Raw genomic sequence first — 20,518 nt, 5'->3', positions numbered from 1 at the left:
GGAGTATTTAACCATTGCAACTTTTTAATTTGATCTCCTCCACTAATTGAAGTAGAATATTTAATGAAGGTGTGTCCACAATTTAGAATATGTTTATATATGTACAGAAATGATGTTGAACCTGTTTTATAAATTGAAAAGGTTACATTTTCCCCCTTATTTCAAAATCTAAGCTTGAACCTCTGCGGTCTTACAAAGTTGCCCCCTGCCGGGAATCTGGTTGTAACATGTACAACAATCAAAGATCAACCCACACTAAACTGAATGTAATTGAAAGACATCTAGAGGTTGATATCAGAGGCAGATTTAGGGGGGGGCCTGCTTTTTGAGACAAAATTTGGTTGCTTATATAGGGAATCACTGAATCATGACTTGAGCGAGCCCCCTCTTAGGTCAGTCAGTGGGCCCCCACTTAAAAAAATTTCTGGATACGCCACTGGATATACAGTATCTAACAGAAGATGAAAAAGGGAACAATATGGTGAATTTTAGAGATTTATATTATTTCATGTACATGCATTTGAAATATATCAGATATATTGTTTGATTTTTTTTAGTTCTAAGTTCCAAGGTGACCTAGCTTCCATTTTAGAAATTGGATTTAAATGCTAGTCTATCAGAGGGATTTTTCCTTTTAATTGGTTGTAGATATGGAATCTTATTTTACCATGAAGTCAGATTTGAAAATGACTTTGGGAATGAAGATGTTGTAAAGACTGAATGTCAGTTTTAGTCTTATATACAAACATGTATGTACTTTATAATTTTAGTCTTGCATGTATATAATTATGTGTACAATACATATATCACTGATTCAGTGGCAATGGTAAATAGACACTGACAAGTCTTAGATCTATAATATTTTATAGTTTTGAATGTTTTTTCCATTGACTAAAACTAGGTGGAGGTTTGTGTGTTCTTATTTCCAACAGAGGTACACTCAACATATATCAATATGTGCATTAAGCAAATTGATAGTTACTAGATACGGAATGATTATACAACAAGAAAGTTTTAATCTGTGTATATATATACTTAAAATATGTTAAAAAAAATCATGTCTTTTTCAGGACTTCCGAATCCAACCATGTAGTATGGAATGTCGTTGAGATGTGGTTTTGGTCAATGGATGTTAATGAAGGACCAGTAGTACAAAGTATATCACTGGATTTAGCTCTTTGTCTAAGTGTATTATTAAAGTACTTTGCTTTGAGCTCAGTTCATTGTTATGCAATTCATTCTTTGTGAAATAAAGATTTGACAGAAGACTCTCATGTACAAGGATTTGTCAAAGTAGTACCACCTCTATTTACAATGTAAGTATTAGGGAGATAAAAGCATTCTATTTTGATTTGAACCAAACATATTATATAAAAAAAGAACAAATTTACCCAAGAATGCTACTCCCACTACTAGCAATATGATGCTAGGTTGTTTTAATACATCTGTAGACTTTACTGCCTACTTATGACTCAGTCCTGAGTGTAAATGGTCCTTCAACTATGTAGGGAAAAATTTTTAAGGCCTATCTAGGCTTATCAATTTTGAAACTATATTTCATTGTACATATTTGAAATTTTTATACAACCACAGAAATTTTTGCAGTTGAAATACATGTAGGTATCCTGTCGTCGTCTTCCCAAGACGGATGGTTTCCAGATAATAACTTCAGTATAAGTAAAAAGGAAGCCATTAAATTATAACATAATATTTATAATCATAAAAGGAAGCTTGGGATTGTTTTGGGGCTAATTCAATAAATCTTAATTTATCTATCTCTTAAACTATACAATGATTATATGTAATCAAGTTTGTCTCAACTAAATTTAGTGAAATGTGTATACAAATGCTTATTACCGGTACCTCTAAACTTGGTTTAAGTTCAATTTTTAGCAGCTTCACTTTTACAGTTCTTGATTTATGTACCTTTATAACGTTATATGCTAGCGGAGGCATCATCACCATGACTGTATGACATTTACACTTTAATACTTTATGATGTATTAAAATGAGTAGTTGAATAATTACTGTTGCAAACTCCATTAAAAATTTGATTTGACATCATTTTTATACAACCGCAAAAATTGAAAACTTTTGGTTGTACATTGGTATCACGTTGGCATCATCGTCTTCATCCAAAGACATTCGGTTTTCGCACTCTAACTTCAGTAAAAGTAAAATGGAAATATATGAAATTTAGACACAAGATTTATGACCATGAAAGGAAGGGTGGGATTGATTTGGGGTATTTTGGTCTCAACAGTTTAGGAATAAGGGGCCAAATTAGCATTGTTCTTGGTTTTTGCTCTATAACTTAAGTTGGTTAACAGAAATCTATGATATTTTAACATAAGGTCTATGGCCACATAAGGAGGGTTGGGATAGATTTTGGTAATTTTAGTTCCGACAGTGTAGGATTTAGGGGCCAAAAAACAGGCCCCAAATAAGCATTTTTCTTGGTTTTTGAACAATAACTTCAGTATAAGTTAATTGAAATCTATAAAGGTTTATGACCACAAAAGGTAGGTTTGGATTAATTTTGGTCCCAAGGAATAAGGGGCCAAAATTAAACTTTGTTTGATTTCATCAAAAAAATGAAATACGGTATTGTGCTTCTTTGATATGCCAAATCTAACCATGTCCAAATTCTTAATTTTAGGTCCTGTTTTCTAATTGGTCTACATTAAAGTCCAAAGGGTCCAAAATTAAAATAAGCTTGATTTTAATAAAAATTGAATTCTTAGGGTTCTTTGATATGGTGAGTCTTAACATGTACTTAGATTTTTGATTATGGGCCCAGTTTTCATGTTGGTCCAAATCGGGGTCAAAAATTATTATACTAACTGAGTATTGTGCAATAGCAAGAAATTTTCAATTGCGCAGTATTCTGCAATAGCAAGAAATCTTCAATTGCACAGTATTGTTCAATACCAAGAAATTTTCAATTGAACAGTATTGCACAATAGCAAGAAATCTCCAATTGCACAGTATTGTGCAATAGCAAGAAATTTTTAATTGCACAGTATTGCACAATAGCAAGAAATATTCAATTGCACAGGATTGTCCCTTTTTCAAATTGGTTTACATTAAGATCCAAAGGGTCAAAAATTGAACTTTGTTTCATTTCAACAAAAATTGAATTCTTAGGATTCAAACGCATTGATCTCAGGAATTTCTTCACTGTCGTTCCCTCAATAACTGCATTAAACAGTTTCTAATCATTATTCATTCGAAACCATTTTATTATACCAATGTCTCACACACAACATAATATAGTATACTGTTGTCTATTAGTCCATCATCCACACTTCAGACAATAACTAGAAAACACTTCCCCCTACTTTCAAGAAAATTTGTTGAAATGTTTATATCTATTGACATAAGCTCCACATCGATTTTATACATTTTAGAATTTTCATTATCATGTTATGAAGAGAGATTTTATCCTTAAAAAAGAGAGAATTTTCCAATTTTGAACAATAACACAAAAATGCATCCATCACCTTTAATTAAACTTTGGTGAATTGTTTACACCATTGACCTAAGGTCCCTTTTGATTGTAATAAATTTCAGATTATACATTTCTGTGTTATGAATTTTTATATATGTTAAAAAAAAGAAGGGATTTTATAGTTTTTGGACACCTTTAAGTGCAGGAGTTTCTGGCTACATTGAAAACCCATTGGAGGCCTTCAGCTGTTGTCTACTCTATGGTTGGGTTGTTGTCACTTTGACACTTTCCTCATTTCCCATCTCAATTATTCACATAAACACTTCCACATCATTTTATAAAACTTGGGTGAATTGTCTATGTCTGTTGACTTCAGCTACAATCCAAAATTTAAAACAAGATTAACAACTACAGGTCCCCAAATAGCCTTCAACAATGACAAAAGCTCATACAGCACAGTCAGCTATAAAAGACCTTAAAATGACAAATATAAAACAACTGAAATGAGAAAACAAATAGACTAATAATTGTACAAAACAAAATAGTTCAACCTTTAAGCAAGCTTAAAAGGAATCAAGACATATCATGCGCTTACAGTGCAGCTATTTATTAACAAACTCCATATTCAAACACTCAAACAACTAATTCACAGAGAGGGGTGGAAGTTGAAGCCCCCTTTTTTTTTTATCAGTCAATGCATTTGAATGAAGACATGTACACATCTACTCAATTTGTTAATACACATTTCCAGTCTAGCTTTCAATACATTTGTAACGACCTTTAAACCCACTGACAATTTGCGTCTGTGTCCATACTTGTATTCTTTCACAAGAAAATAAACCCTGGTCTGCTAGCTACATGTTCATCTTTTCTACTGATTTAATAACTAGAATCATGCAAACAGACTTAAGAAAAAGGCATGTAAGTTCATCATACAAATATGACACTTTTTCTAGTCAATCCAGATCGTGCAAAATACTTCGCTAAACAATGTAACCTTTAAAATTGTTGTCGCGCACTAAAAACCCCCATGGGAACTTTCAAAAGTTGGCAGGTATGTAACAAGTCTTACTATTTTTATGCCCCATTTATGGGCATTATGTTTTCTGGTCTGTCCGTCTGTCCTGCTTTAGGTTAAAGCGTATTGCCAAGGTAGTTTTTGATGAAGTTGAAATCCAATCAACTTGAAACTTAGTACACATGTGTTCACTATAATATGATCTTTCTAATTTAACTGCCAAATTAAAGATTACACTGAACATAGAAAATGATTGTACGGATGGGAATTCCATGTACTTATGACACATTCTTGTTTGAATAAAAAAAATACATCATAACGATAATGGAACAAAGCAGGCTGGGTTTGTGGGGCTGTTTTTATGGTAATTCAAGTTACCTTTTATTCACCTTCTTCCACCTCAGAGCTTTCAGCTCTTTGATTATGGATTTTATTTGGCAACGCTGTTTCGGTATGGTTCACTTGATTTTGCATGTTTTGCATAGTTTACATGTTCAAATACATCTTGGCTAGCGAAGATGTTTGAAATATTGCCATTTTGATTTTAACATTTGGACATTTCTCTGTGGCAACAGTTTATTTTATTATAATTAGTTTCTAAAAATAATCCACTAACTACGTAGTCTTTATGTGTGTATTTGTCACGTAAGGTTGGGCAAATAGAACATCATCAAAAACTGATCCAATGGGACAAAGCAACCTAAAAGATGGCTGTGATCACGTGGTTGTGGTATGACATAAATACTACTTATTTTTTTAAGAATTTAATTATAAATTCCTTTTCATTGAGGGACATGTGCCCAAAAGTATAGTAGTCGCATGTCAGCTTGAGTGAAGCTTTTATTAGGTCTCTTGATGATTTCTTTTTTATATTGATCACTTTTATTTTACTAATAAAACCTCACATATAGTTTCAAATTTGCTTTAAGTAAGTGTTTTCAATTGATATATCTGCCAGCGTCCTGACTACTATTAAAGATAGTTTGATCATTGATATAAGGTAATAATTATAAATTAGCTGTTTATAAAACTGTGAAACTTTCGAAATGCTAAGTATTGTCTACCCCATGACGATTACTTTAGCTGTATTTATATATGAAACCAGATCCCTAATCGTACTCGGGACCCTGGATCAGAAACACGATTCTAAATGTAGGATTATTCTAGTAATCTGAGACAACATTTCCTTGCTCAAAGACTTTCATGACTCAAGACCAATATACTATGATATTATTAATACCGATTAATGAACCCAAATTAAGTCAGTATTATCAACAATATGTATTACCAAGACCAGCCCACCTTAAACAAAATTCATTTTAGCATAATTTGGGTAAACGATATGCTATGAATAAAATAAATGGTAAACACCTTAATAAATACGCATTTACCGTGTGTGGGTTAAGTAAGAAGTTAACACTAAGCAAATAATGACAATCTTTTATCTGAATGTGTCTGAATATTGTCTAAACATTTTTGAAAAATACTTACTGTTTCGTTTCTGATTTTGCATTTACATATTCTTGGCATTATTAGTATTATTAAATTTATCGAAGTAGTCTGTGCTTCGATACTAATACTGATATGATATAATTGTGTAATTTAATTCGTCATTGATAAATAAAAAATTCTTAATGAAGAACTTGATTTCTAAATCCCTCTGGCATAATTGACCTTAGATGAATTTGGTCATTCCTTTGAGTCTCTAATGACCATATACCTTTTCACGTGTTTTAGTTGCTATTGTGTGGTAATTTCATGTTTTACGTTTAAACGTGTTAGAAATTGTTTGTACGTTCTTTTTAAAATCTGTTACTAGTAAATATTCCCCATTTCCATTCTCTATTTTATTTCCATAGTTTAAATGATTTTTGAAAATATTTTAACCTATGTAAAATTATTATTTTTTAAATAACAAAATTTAATTGAAAATATACCAGTAGAACAAGGTACCATTATTGTTGTAAATTACTTTACTTTCTTTTATTATAGACATTTTCGTATCATTGGTAAACGTCTTAACGTCGTTTACCGCGGAAATTACGTAACTGTATATTCGACGTCGCTACTTAGCGACGATATTGTATTTCCTACATTAGTTTAGATAAAGATTTCGTTCTATGAAGACGTTCTTCATCATTTCTTTAGAATATATGTCAAATTGGTGCCGTGACAAAAAGAACGATGAGTTCTAAACTCAAAGCTATTAGAGCTGGACATCGTGGTGCAGTCACGAAACTACTGAAGCGAGTGAGCGGAAATGTCGAGGAGTTATTGAAGGAATACGATGTCAATGAAATAATTTCAATCAGGGAAATGATACGGAAGAAGGAAACAGTTATCTCGGAACTCAACGACAAAAATTGTGGAAGAAATTTCGGAAGAGGATATTCAAGAAGAGATAGAAGAAGCCGACAGGTATGAATTTGATATTCAAATCACTTTAACAAAATTAGCAAAAGTAATCCGGGAAGCAGATAACACAACATCTTTGAAACAACAACAATTAAACCCGCACGCCACATAATTTACACTTTCAAACAACCAAATAAACCCGACTCCAGTAAGTTTCACGCCAGCAAATAATTCTTCATCTACATTTTCAAACTCCAGTATGAACCATAAATTACCAAAGCTTACCCTACCCACGTTCGGAGGAAATATACTGGAATGGCAGCCATTTTGGGATTCCTTTTGTGCAGCAGTTCATGAAAATGTGTCCTTAAACGACGTTCAGAAGTTTAACTATTTAAGGTCTCAATTGTACGGAGAAGCAAGCCAGTGCATCTCAGGATTACAAATTACAAACACAAATTACGCTCAAGCCCTACATGTATTGAAACAGAGATTTGGTCAACCCCACAAAATTGTGAATGCCTATATGCAAAGCCTTATTAGTCTACCTAGTCCATCCGCGAATATTAGAGACATAAAGAACTTTTACTACAGTATGGAAAATTACATTCGAGGTCTTGAGGGAATGGGACAAACACATGAAACGTACTGGAGTCTTCTAGTACCAATTATCTTAAATAAAATTCCCGGAAACATCCGACAAGATATGGTACGCGTTTATGGAAATGATAGATGGAATTTACAGTTGCTACGTGACGCAATTCAGCATGAAATTACTATCCAAGAAGCAGGTCAGTCCGTAAGTTGTTATGAATCAGAATCAGAATATACATCTACCTCAGCATTTATAGTAAGTACAAAACGAAACTACGAATCTAATAACAGAGATTTAACCAGCAAACCCTGTATATATTGTAACGACATTCACGCTCCAACTACATGCATGACGGTAATAAATATTGATGACAGAAAGCGCACAGTTAAGGAGAAACAGTTATGTTTTAATTGTTTGGGAAGACACAGAATTGCAAACTGCAAATCAATAAATACATGTAAAATTTGTGGTAAACGACATCACACAAGTATTTGCAATAAGGCGGAGCAATATACGCAAAACGAAGCAAAAACAGAAACGGGAAATTACAATTCAGAAAAAACTAGACAGCAATCTCTCAGTAGCAAGCATGCAATCATTTACGACATCAGTAAGAGCTCAAGTACTTTTGAAAACCGCGATAGTTACAATCTCGTCCGACAAAACCCATTTTAGTCAAGCAAACACCTTATTCGACGAAGGTGCACAGCGCAGTTTTATTACCAAGGATATGGCAGATAAATTAAACTTGAAACCCGTGAGAATGAAGATATAACGGTCTCCGGATTCGGTGAAACAAATACGAAGGTAAGACTTCTTCAAGTGGCTACTGTTTATTTACGAGCCCAGACTACAGAATTTATACCAATTAATGTACTTATCGTTCCAAAGATTGCTCACCTTATACAAACATACGCAAGAAATCAGTCACATTTTCCGTACTTAAATGGATTCAAATTAGCACACCCTGTATCACGTGACGAGGACTTTGAAGTTTCTATATTAATTGGCGCTGATTACTTTTGGGATACTGTAGAGGACAAAGTTATTCGAGGACCGGGACCAACCGCAGTGAAATCAAAAGTAGGCTACTTATTATCTGGGCCTATGCATCGAAATTCATCAGAACATTAAAGTCCGTCATTTTCACCAATCATGAATATCTTAACCCCGCACAGACATGAAGAACGTGAGAAAATCAAGACATCAGAGAACTTTACGACAAGCCGTATTCACTACAAACCACCCACTGTTAATGCAAATATGTTACGAACAGATTTTACGGAGATTGAAAGCGTTTAAAACTATCGCCCAGTATTGTACATTACGCGGGATCCGAGATCCAGAGCAATTGACACCGTCACATTTATTTCAAGGGAGGAGAATATCACCGGAGAACATTATTCACACAGAGGACAATATGAACGCATCAACAGAACCAAATAGACTTATTACTACACGGTCTATTGTTAACTTCCTCTTGAAATATGAACAGTAAACTCATTTTGAGGCCCCCAGAATGTTGTAAATTACTTTACTTTCTTTTATTATAGACATTTTCGTATAATTGGTAAACGTCTTAACGTCGTTTACCGCGGAAATTACGTAACTGTATATTCGACGTCGCTACTTAGCGACGATATTGTATTTCCTACATTAGTTTAGATAAAGATTTCGTTCTATGAAGACGTTCTTCATCATTTCTTTAGAATATATGTCAAAATTATTATCAATTCTTTTGGCTTTAAAACCTGTCAGTAACTGCGAGTACTCTCAAATCGTACTTTCTTGTTAATTTGACCTATTGACACTATTTGTAATGCATTTATTTTGTAATTTAATGTTTACTTATTTATATCTGGTCTAGATACCAGCTTTGATTAGCGTTTGGAATTACTATAAACTTTCACTTCTTCTTACTATGAACATCAACATTATTTCGTTTCTCCTTTTATACTGTATATACATCAGACGAAGAATTATTGAGCATCAGTTTCATAGTGTTATTTTTTATATTCACTCCACATGTACCAAGTTATAGAATGGTTCAATTGCTATACAAGAAATTTCTTGGTGTTCCAAAACGAAAGAACCTACAGACAGAAGAGGTAGAATGTAGGACAGAAAGTCACAGGACAAAAAGTCACGGACAAAAAGTCACAATTCATTTTTTCTGATTATTTTCTTTGAATAAAAAACGCTTCTTTTTACAAAAATATTTTTGTTTTTTTCTTGACCTATTGTAAATAAACTAACTTTGTAAACAAAATTTATAAAAAAAATATCAAAGATGATCAAATAATGTTAAAAAAACAAACTGTCAAAGTGGCTTAGCACTTAAATGGCTTCATGGTGCCAAAAAAAATATCCTTGTCATGATTAAAATTAAATAAATCTTCATTTTTCAAGTATAATGACACATCAGTATTTAGTTCAAATATATAATCTTAAATCAATCCTAATTCTATCTCATTCATTCTTATCTTATGTGACGTCATTTTTTATTTTTTGATGATCTGTTTTACAAATTCAAATGACGTCATTTTTTCGTCATTTTTCAGTTTTAAATAGGACGTCACTTGGCGTTGAGGTTTAAACTTATTCGGATGTGTCTACTTTTGTGTTTCAAATGTCTGGTTATGTAAATGTATTTCAGTTGTTTCCTGTAATTAGTTAATACTTCAGTTTTATCATGTACATCTTTTGAATATTCATTTTATAAAATTTACTGTTTGCAAAAGTATAAATTATTCTAAATAATAGGGATGTTCTGGTAAAAAGAAAACCCTTGCCGTTTTTTGGCACAACTTTTTTGATCTTTTGATCCTCGATGCTGTTCAACTTTGTACTCGTTTCGGCTTTCAAACTTTTGTATCTGGGCGTCACACGTAGGTCTTGTGTGGACAAAATGCACTTCTGGCGTATTAAAATTTTGAACTTGTTGCCTTTTGTTGGCTGTTGTTCGTGTGATTCTTTGTCAATTGTGTTCTCCAATTTATTTATATTGTAGTCCTGTGTTGTCATTTTGATGTTATATTTCACATGGCTATAAAAGTGCGAGGTTTGGCATGCCACAAAACCAGGTTCAACCCACCATTTTTTCCTTTAAAAATGCCCTGTACCAAGTCAGGAATATGGCCATTGTTATATTATAGTTCGTTTCTGTGTGTATTACATTATAACGTTGTGTCGTTTGTTTTCTCTTGTTTTTGAGTGTAAATTCACATTGCGATAAGACGTGTCACGGTACATGTCTATCCCAAATTCATGTATTTGGTTTTGATGTTATATATATGTTATATTTGTTATTCTCGTGGGATTTTGTCTATGTGTGTTACATTTTAGTGTTATGTCGTTGTTCTCCTCTTATATTTAATGCGTTTCCCTCGGTTTTAGTTTGTTACCCCGATTTTGTTTTTTTGTCCATGGATTTATGAGTTTTGAACAGCGGTATACTACTGTTGCCTTTATTTTTCCTAAACTTTGATATGAATATATGTATTAAAAAGTAAATATTTCAAGACAAATTATTTGTGACTTTCTGTCCGTTTACCAAGAGGTATACCTAACACCAAAATCATTTTCATTTACCTGTGTATAAAATTACTGCAAAAGGCTTATTTGTTTTTCAGGGTTGATGTTTTTTCTGAAATTGTTTAACATTTCACAGCAGTATACTACTTTTACTTTTATTATTCATCCCTTGTTCATTATTATTTTGTATTTGCAATGTATCATAGATTTCATTTATTCGTTCTGTGTATGTTCATTTGTGTTATTACGTCTTTTGATTAAGTTAAGTCATTTCAATTGATATTGTTTAGTGTGCCTTTCTATGTGGTTATGTTACATTATTTGTTCAGATAAGGGTGAAGGTTTGGTACCACTAAAACGTTTAAACCCGCTGCAATTGTTTGCACCTGTCCTAAGTCAGAAATCTGATGTTCAGTTGTTGTCGTTTGTTGATGTGGTTCATAAGTGTTTCTTTTTTTTTCTCGTTTTTTTTTTATACAGATTAGACTGTTGGTTTTTCCCGTTTGTATAGTTTTACACTAGTAATTATTTTAGGCCTTATAGCTTGCTGTTTGGAGTGAGCCAAGGCTCCGTGTTGAAGACCGTACTTTGACCTTGGTTGTTTACTTTTATAAATTGTGAATTGGATGGAGAGTTGTTTCATTGGCACTCATCATATCTCATCTTCTTATATCGACATACCACAAAAATACTTCATATTGATAATATTATTTAGATTTAAAAATTTCAACAGGGAGTCTACACACACAACCCATTTTGTTCAGGACAGCATAAGATATGAATCTTCGTGTACAGTATGCAAAATATGTACATGTAGGTTATGTAAATCACTAGGAATATCCGTAGCTTTATATACTGTACAAGTCAGATTTGTCTTCCCTAGTTCTGGACAGGGAGTCCTTGGGTGGGGCTTATCTGTGGGGATTTGTTGCATTTTCTAAACCACACCTTTGCTTTTTAATTTCATTTTCATTTATTTACTACTACTGATAATGTTAATATTTCATTCTCAATTAATGATAAATTTTAACTAAATGACATTTTGCTCATCTTGAGTTTTATATTAACTCCAAACTAAGCACGGACTCCCTATAGATTTGTTGAACATTATCTTGGAGAACCATGGCTGTCAAAAATTAATATACACATGGAAAAAAGTATTGCAACACCTTGATTTTTTAAAACTTGAAAAATCAGCCTCTTTTTTTGGAAGTAATATAATAAGATATGTGCATAATTTTATTGAAACATAGTTTATGATAACATTGGCTTTGAAACGAACAAAAAATGTTTGAAAAAAAATGATTTATATAACCACAATTTTAATAACAAAATGAAGTGTTTTTTGTACAAAAAAATGCATTTTACAACTTTTACTGTAGTCGAACTTTACGATGTCAGACATTTCAAAATTAGTCTTCAGATGACTGTTCACATCATGATTGATCGTTATACGCCAAAGAATTAGTACTTAGTGCGCAGCCTCCATTCAAACGGATAACCGCATCTAAACGTCTTCTGATTCCTGCCATAAATCGACTAATTTGTTGCTAAGGTAGCAGCAACCATTTCTGATGAAGGGCATTGTTTATTTCATGATGTGTTTGAACTGGGGTGTCCTTTTGCGCACTTTCCGCTCAATAGTGTCCCAAATATGCTCGATATGGTTCAAATCCGGGCTACGATCGGGCCAAGGAAGATGAACCGAATTCCATTTGAACATTGGATCTTCCTCCACGATGCCAATTTCCAACTTTGGCGAGTTCTGCACTACATTGGATACGGAAAACTGTGTCTTTTCGTTATCAAAGGTCTTCGACATGGTCTTATCGCACGATAACCAGTAGCGATGAGTCGATCTCGAACAGTTCTTGTTAAAAGGTTCCTGTATGGCCACCACTCTCTTTTTAGGATTGTCTTGTATGCAATGGGTTTCCTTCTGACCAACCTTCATTATGCTTGATTTTCCCTGGAAAATGGTATAGGGGGTCTTCATTATCTCGGAAGGTCTTTAACAGCGTTTATTGCCTGATTTTTCTCAAAACGACTTATAGTGGAATGGCGATGACCAGCAATACGTGCAGTTGTTACAGCGACATCCCTGCTTCTCTTATGCTGATAATCTGCCATCTTGCTGCAGTTTAGAGTTGTCAAAGACCCATTACAAGGTGTCAATCACATAACTTTAAAAACTTGGTTATTTAAAGTGTTGAAAACAATGAGGATAAAAACATCAGTTTTGCTGTTTACGGGTGCAGTAGCTGCATGTGCAGATAAAAACTTATCGAGTCGATATTTATTGATTAAACTCAGGTGATACTTAAATAATGTTTAACTAGTTGTATTTTACCAAATTATATCACAAAAAAATATAGAGTGTTTTTTTAATTTCAATTTCAATTTGGTGTTGCAATACTTTTTTCCATGTGTATATATTAGAAATAAACATATTTTGTCTGCAATTTCAGATAATCATTGATTATTTAGAAATAACTAATGCATAGTAATTTGATCTCGGAATACGTATCCTGGGGTCTTGGACAGCATTGTATATCATAAGTGTAGAAACTTTATATCCCACCTGAGGTCAAGGTCTGCTTAATCAGTGTATGTTATTATCATAAAAGGAAGTGGAATAGCCAGTTATTGGGAGTGGAAATTAGGATCAGATTATTGCATGAGCTTCAATGCTCTTCAACTTTGTATTTGTTTGGCTTTATAAATATTTTGATATGAGCGCCACTGATGAGTCTTTGAGAACAGCTCATAAAAGGTCATTTCACAAAATTTAAGCAGGTTCTTGATTTTCTTTCTTTTGATTTGAGACCCAAACAATACCAATGCAAATATAAGGTAAAAGTGCCAATCAGCCTTTTCCCGCCATATTTTAAAAATCAAATATCTCGTAAAGGAGTTCCATGACCTGTCAATATTTTTAGCTTATTTTGATCCTTAACTAATACTCTTCCAGTTTAAAGTATCAATTTTAAATTCTTGTTTTATTTAATTTCACCTAAGATTACCTAAATACCTCCTTAAACAACTTATTTGTCGTAAACAATTCAGATGAATTTAGATATGATATTAAAAAGACTGAAGCAGATCTAAAAAAAATTAGGGAGTGAAAAAAAAATAATAGAATTATAATAAATGCAAAAGCAATATGGGAGAAAAATACGTTATATTGAAAACAAAAACATTATGCAGAAAAAAATTAGATTTGGTAATTTATGAGGTCATTTGAACGCCATTCGTAGAGAACACAAACTATTTATTCTAATATGACGTTCTTCTTTAGCTTTGAGTACAAAGCCATGTTCTAATTCGAATAGAACATGGGCTGCACGTGATTGACGTCACAATTGAAATTGCAACGTCAGATGAAATTTGAACAACGCCAGAGATCAAAACGGACATTTTTGTTGATTTTGCTCGCTAGGAAATTAAATAAAAACATTCTAAAAGTAAGTTTAAATTTGTCTGTTCTTTTTTGTTATTGATAAACTGTTGAATTTTCTATAACGGTTTTGTTCATCAAATCAAAATGGCGATATTTCGAGCGTCTACTATAGGTCCGCTTCGAAGTACAAAAGTTCAAAATATTCCTATTAGAATCGAAATAATTCTTTCATGCCATGCTCTATGCTCATTTTAACATGGGTAGGCATTATATTTGTAAACATTTAATACCTCGCTAACGCTCGGTATTAAGATATTAACAAATATAATGCCTACCCAGGTTAAAATGAGCATAGAGCATGGCATGAAAGAATTATTCCTTAAATAAAGCATTACATTAGTTCTAACCGAAGAGATGAAAAGACTGCCACATTCATGAATGATAATAATCCCTTTATAGATAAACCTGGCAGAGAAGAAATTAATTCCAGTGAGGTTCAAATTACCTAACAGGGTGCATATATGAAAATATGAAAAATTTACCTCACATGGCATTCTATATGGTTTTAATGCCGAAATCTATAAATTCCTTTCGAATGACATAACAATTCCACCTTTCAATTAACTGAATGAGAGCTTTCAAAAAGATATTTCTCAGTCAGTGATATAGACTTATAGTAAATGTCTACCAAAGAAAGAAAAAGAAAACCATTTCATGAAAAAATTGGCATCCAAACTTTACTTAGTGTGGATTATAAAATAGAATTTGCTTGCATAGCAAATTTTATAGCAAACAGATTGAAAGCTTTATTATAAATATAATAAAACAGACACACAAAATAAGAAGATACATCGGTGAATTGTAAGATTTGATAGATATATTAGAATAAGAAGATATTCCAGGATTATTATTACTGGTTGACTTCAGTGGCGGATCCAGGGGGGGGGGGGGGGTTCCGGGGGTGCGCACCCCCCCTTTATTTTGGCCGATCAATGCATTTGAATCGGGACATATGTTTTGCACCTTTGCACCCCCCCCCCCCTTTTGCCCTGGGCTAGCACCCCCCCTTTCGAAAATTCCTGCATCCGCCACTGGACTTTGTCATTAATTGAAGAAGAAAAACCTTTGGATTTTTATTACCTACACTCTGTAAATCAGTAAATGTTTTTATACAGACATTACTTGTGCAGTAACTAATAATAGAATTTAATTAAATTAAATCAAAAATTATTTATTGAATTAGCAAATACTTGTACTGACAGGCTTGGTTAATCGAGTCGTCCTTTATTGTTATTGTTATGCTAGTTCGAGCATGTGAGAGTTAAAAATTTGACGTAATCTCCGTGCACTTTAATAGTTCACATTTATTTTTAAAACCAAGCTGAGACGACGTTGGAAAATTTGAACCCACCCTCCTCGACCCTTGTATATTGAGCTTTGTTTGCTGCTGTTCTTTTTTGTTCAGATGATCCAGTTATCATACATCTTCTATTCGTCATGGTAACATCATGGAGTACATATGTACACAACAAAAGCGTAATTTTACTGGATTTAATGCAGACTCTGGATATCCCAGCTGCTTCTCGTGACATATTGCTGACTGGGCCGGTCTTCAGCCCAGTTGTGATACAATGATTAGTTCAATCGTCGTCAAGACTTTAGTTTGGACTGACAAAAAATATGTTTATGTTGTTGTTGTTGTTGTTTTTAGAATTTTAATTAATCGTTGCCATGACAATTTGTAAGCCAACCTTAATCGGTGTTAGTTATTTGTTGTAGTGATGTACAAATACGTCATCAATGGTATATTTTTGTATACCTTTTGATATTTGGGTAATAAACAACAAGTTTATATTTTTGATAAATGGATATATTCAATATTGGCCATTTATCAGAATTTGTACATTGGCTCCATTATATCTTTATCCTAGTGTTGGAACTACTTAATGCAGCTTTAAAATATGACCCAAATGTATCTGGTGTCACAGTAAATAAGGCAACAGCAGTATACCGTTGTTCATAAGTCATTAATCGATTGAGAAAAAGCAAATCCGGGGCTACAAACTTAAACCAAGGGAACACATCAACAGAGCAAAACAAAAGAACAGCAGGACCATTAAAGTGCAACATATCAAACACCAACATACATAGGAACGAACTATTTGATATTAACTGTCATATTCCTGAATTGGTACAGGACATTTACAAGATATATAGAGAAACATGGCGGGAAATAAATCTTAAACCTGACATAAGAGGTTAAATCTTTTATTTGAGATACATTCATATTAATTTGTCTAAGTTGAAGCCAGACAAGATGAAAAATGAAAACAAGGCCATAAACATCATGAGTAAACGCGTTTGACTGAATATCATATGAATATGTTTGTAGATAGATGTTTTTATGTTCTGCCAAATTGTTCCTTTTAAAATTGTTTCACGATGATGACTGCTGTACCTTTTGCATTTATTATGTCTGTTTAGTTCACTCATCATTGTAAATATAACGGAATTTGATGAAGCTGTCACCAAAGTGAGAAGGTTAGCGCTATAAAACTAGGTTAAATCTACCATTTTCTACATTTGAAAATGCCTGTACCAAGTCAGGAATATGACAGTTCTTGTCCATTCGTTTTTTATGTGTTTTGTTATTTGATTTTGCCATGTGAGTATGGACTTTCCGATTAGATTTTCCTCCACGTTCAGTATTTTTGTGATTTTACTTTTTTCATAATATTAAAAGATGTGGAAAGCCATTTATTTATGAAAACTATTGTAATGAAGGTACATTTGTTTTTATAAAAGATCTAATCTCAAATGGACAAAAACATACTGCTTTTGAACTGTTTAAATCCCAATATACATTTCATATCAATTTTGTTGTATTGTATGGTCTATTTAGTGCAATCCAAGGCATCTAAAAAAAAGCAATTTCAGAGCTCGATAGATTAGATATTATTATATTATATATATCATGCTTACAAGGTGTTTTTGCCAAAAATTCCGGTTGAGAGGTAAACAAATTTTCAGAGCCGTTATTTTTAGCAAATACCCCTTGTAAGCATCATATAATTGTTCAATTCCAACGAATGTTCTTTGTATTCATCTTGACCTCAGAAATGTTATTGTTATGTATCATATGGAGTTTCTGCTTGACTGTAAAAAGTGCAGGGGCGCTATTTGCGCAGTCAAATTGCATTGACCGTATAATCATTTCTGTCATTTCTGATATATTCACTGACCGTATATCTCTTTATCTATGACGTTGACAATGCGTTTCCATTGAGTTTAATTTATGACATCCTTAAAAGTATAGGTTCGCGGAATTTTCACTGCATTCGCTTCAAATTGAATCATGATGGTTTTTATCATAGTAAATGAATGGTCACAATCTAAACAGTCTGGGGATTTATGTATCTATGGAACCTACTCCACTGCATTTAAAGCAACAAAAAACACTTAACTTCAAAATTTTCAGTTCAAGTTATATACATATAGATTCTACCACTGCATCGAGTGTGATACGATATTTATCCACTCGAGATATTTTAAATTTAACTGTCGAGAGTGGATAAATATCGTATTACCCGATATTTGGTGGTGGAATCTGTTTCTCTAATGATTTCTAAACAATATGCAGAAAAATTTATTACTTCTTTTCAAATGATCTGCAAAAAGATGTGTTCTTTCTATGTGACGTCATCAATAACTATTTTAGCCCAGTCATATATATGTGTCTTTCCCAAGCCAGGAGCCTGTATTCCAGTGGTAGTTTTTGTTTCTGTTTATCATATTTGCTTTCCGTTTATTGTTTGGTATAGTGTGTTTATCCACTGTCCCCGGTTAGGGGGAGGGTTTGGTGACAACTTACATTATTTTTTTTACATAAGCTATGCCCTTATTTTTCTCGTTTGAATTGTTTTACATTTTTCATTTCAGGACTTTTTAAAGCTGTCTATGTGGTATGGTTTTTGCTCATTGCTGAAGGCAGTACGGCGACCTATAGTTGTTAAGTACTTTGTAATTTCGTCACTGTTTGAAAGTTGTCTCATTGAAAATCAAACCACATCTTCTTTTTTCATATTATTCAAATATCTTGCTACAATATCAAATTGTAAACTATCGATAGATTTAAGTTTATCAAAAGGATCAATAAGGTTTGCATAGATGATTAAATTAAAAGGCTGTCATATTTAGGTTGTAATAACGTTCATATAAGCACAGTCTAATTTTCAAACTTAAACGCTGCATAAATCTATGATACATAAAGAAATAAAAATGAGAATGGAAACTGCTTTTAAAAATTCGATGTAACACAATTAAACACTTATTAATTCACTTGGCATGCTACATGCAGGTATATACACCTGTAGATAACGTTCATAATATGAAATATCACGTGTAAAGAGTCTTCATAACTTATTTCAAAATATTTCATTGTTGTATATTTATTCCAGGAATGGTGAATGCACGTATAGATACACCATATCTTTAGAACGTCCTGGTCGAATGCTATTTGCCATCCATTAATGATCATCAATGACAATACATTAACGAAAGGGAGACAAATGACAGTAAGAGGGGAATTTCCTGATTTATAAACTGAGTGTTCATAAGCAACAGAAATTCCTCATGTAATGATACAAAAAACACTTTGGCGTGTGAATTAATCGTTATTTTTTTTTCTTCAATTTTTTGAGAACTTTACTACTCCATGAAACAATGTAAAATTAACTGAAAATACTAATCATTCATAGATGAAGATCAAGGTAACATAATATATGCATATACTTTAAGTCTTAAATGTGCTTGTTAAAAACTTCAGGGGCTATATCTGTTCATCACCAGATAATTAGCACGTTATGCATATCAATCTTACTTTAATGAAGGTCAATAGGTTAAAGCCTTAGTAGGCCAGACACGAGTTTCGTTGTTATCCCGATGAGGTTTTAACGGTCGAACTGTCATATGTTTAAGATACTTTTGTTTACATTGTTAACAAATGCACATCTCTGATAGTATGTATTTGGCATGAGTAAAAGAAAATCGTCAAAATAAATAACGACAACATGTGAAAGAGTATAAAAACGATCGCCAAACATTTCGCCAAATTTTCAAAACCTTTAGTCGTGCATAAATAGGTTGCACCATGTTTTGAAAATTACCATTCATAATCAGAAATTGTATCTGTTATGCATGAAACTATGAGCCACTAATGATCAACAACTTATTTAATTCAGCTGATATGCAAGAATGGATAAGCAGAAGTAACTCACCTTCACCAACAATCCATTCACCATCACACGCCCTAATTTGACATTTTCGATCAATAGCAATTCCGTCAGTGCTTTTCCCATCATGTTGTTTGTATCCTAGTAATCTATGTACAAGACTTGTCTTTCCAACACGATCCTTTCCAATCACTTGAATCCTTACATATTTTCTAACCTCTTTTCCTGATTGTATTGCGTCCATATATGTTTTTCTTTCTTCAACCGTAATTTCACCTGGAATTCCTTAACAAATATTACAAATAGCATAAAAATCACGGATGTAAAACTGTGTTTTTCTTGATTTTTCTTATTACTTTACCTATTTTGGGATAAAGACAACGTTTCTTTCTAAAAAAAAATAATCTACAAATGAAAGGACAAAGTACCAAAAGCTATTGTTGCTGTCTGTCTCATTTTGTTAAAATTAAAATGAACAGAATCCATTAATCATGATGTAGTATCTCATATTATCAAAAGTAAAAGAAACAGCTTTTTTCTTTAAAAGTGGAGCTATACTCTCAGAAAGTCTGTTAATAATTTCAGAAAACAATCCGAAGATCTATAAATCAATTTTGTCTGGGTTTTTTCAGCTAATTTTGACTGACAATTTAAAAATTTCTCTGATAGAATGAAATGCCAATTTTTTTATGTAAACTTTGTAAGTCAGCAGTCAAATTTAACACATCAATAATATATATCAAAGTATGTATAATCCGTAAGATAGAATATTTTCTTGTTCTTAAGCCAGTGTATGATGGTAAGGTATTACGAATTTTGTTACATTTACCAGTAGTAGTAACATAAACTTGAAACTTAGTACACGTGAACATTATGATTATGATGTGATCCTTTCAAATTATGAAAAAATACGGTTTTGACACTAAATTCTTGG

General features: G+C 32.7%; 1 protein-coding gene across 1 annotated transcript in view; it reads right to left on the bottom strand.

Annotated features, from left to right (window-relative positions):
- Positions 1-20,518, bottom strand: part of LOC139525508 (uncharacterized) — a 165,069-nt gene that overhangs the window by 108,708 nt on the left and 35,843 nt on the right. Inside the window, exon 12 of the mRNA XM_071320900.1 lies at positions 19,630-19,869. Coding sequence (XP_071177001.1) covers positions 19,630-19,869 — 240 coding nt within the window. The remainder of the gene's footprint in view (positions 1-19,629; positions 19,870-20,518) is intronic.

Source organism: Mytilus edulis, chromosome 5 (assembly GCF_963676685.1).
Source record: "Mytilus edulis chromosome 5, xbMytEdul2.2, whole genome shotgun sequence".
NCBI classification, from domain to species: Eukaryota; Metazoa; Mollusca; class Bivalvia; order Mytilida; family Mytilidae; genus Mytilus; species Mytilus edulis.
This window is presented reverse-complemented; position numbering and strand designations above follow the sequence as displayed.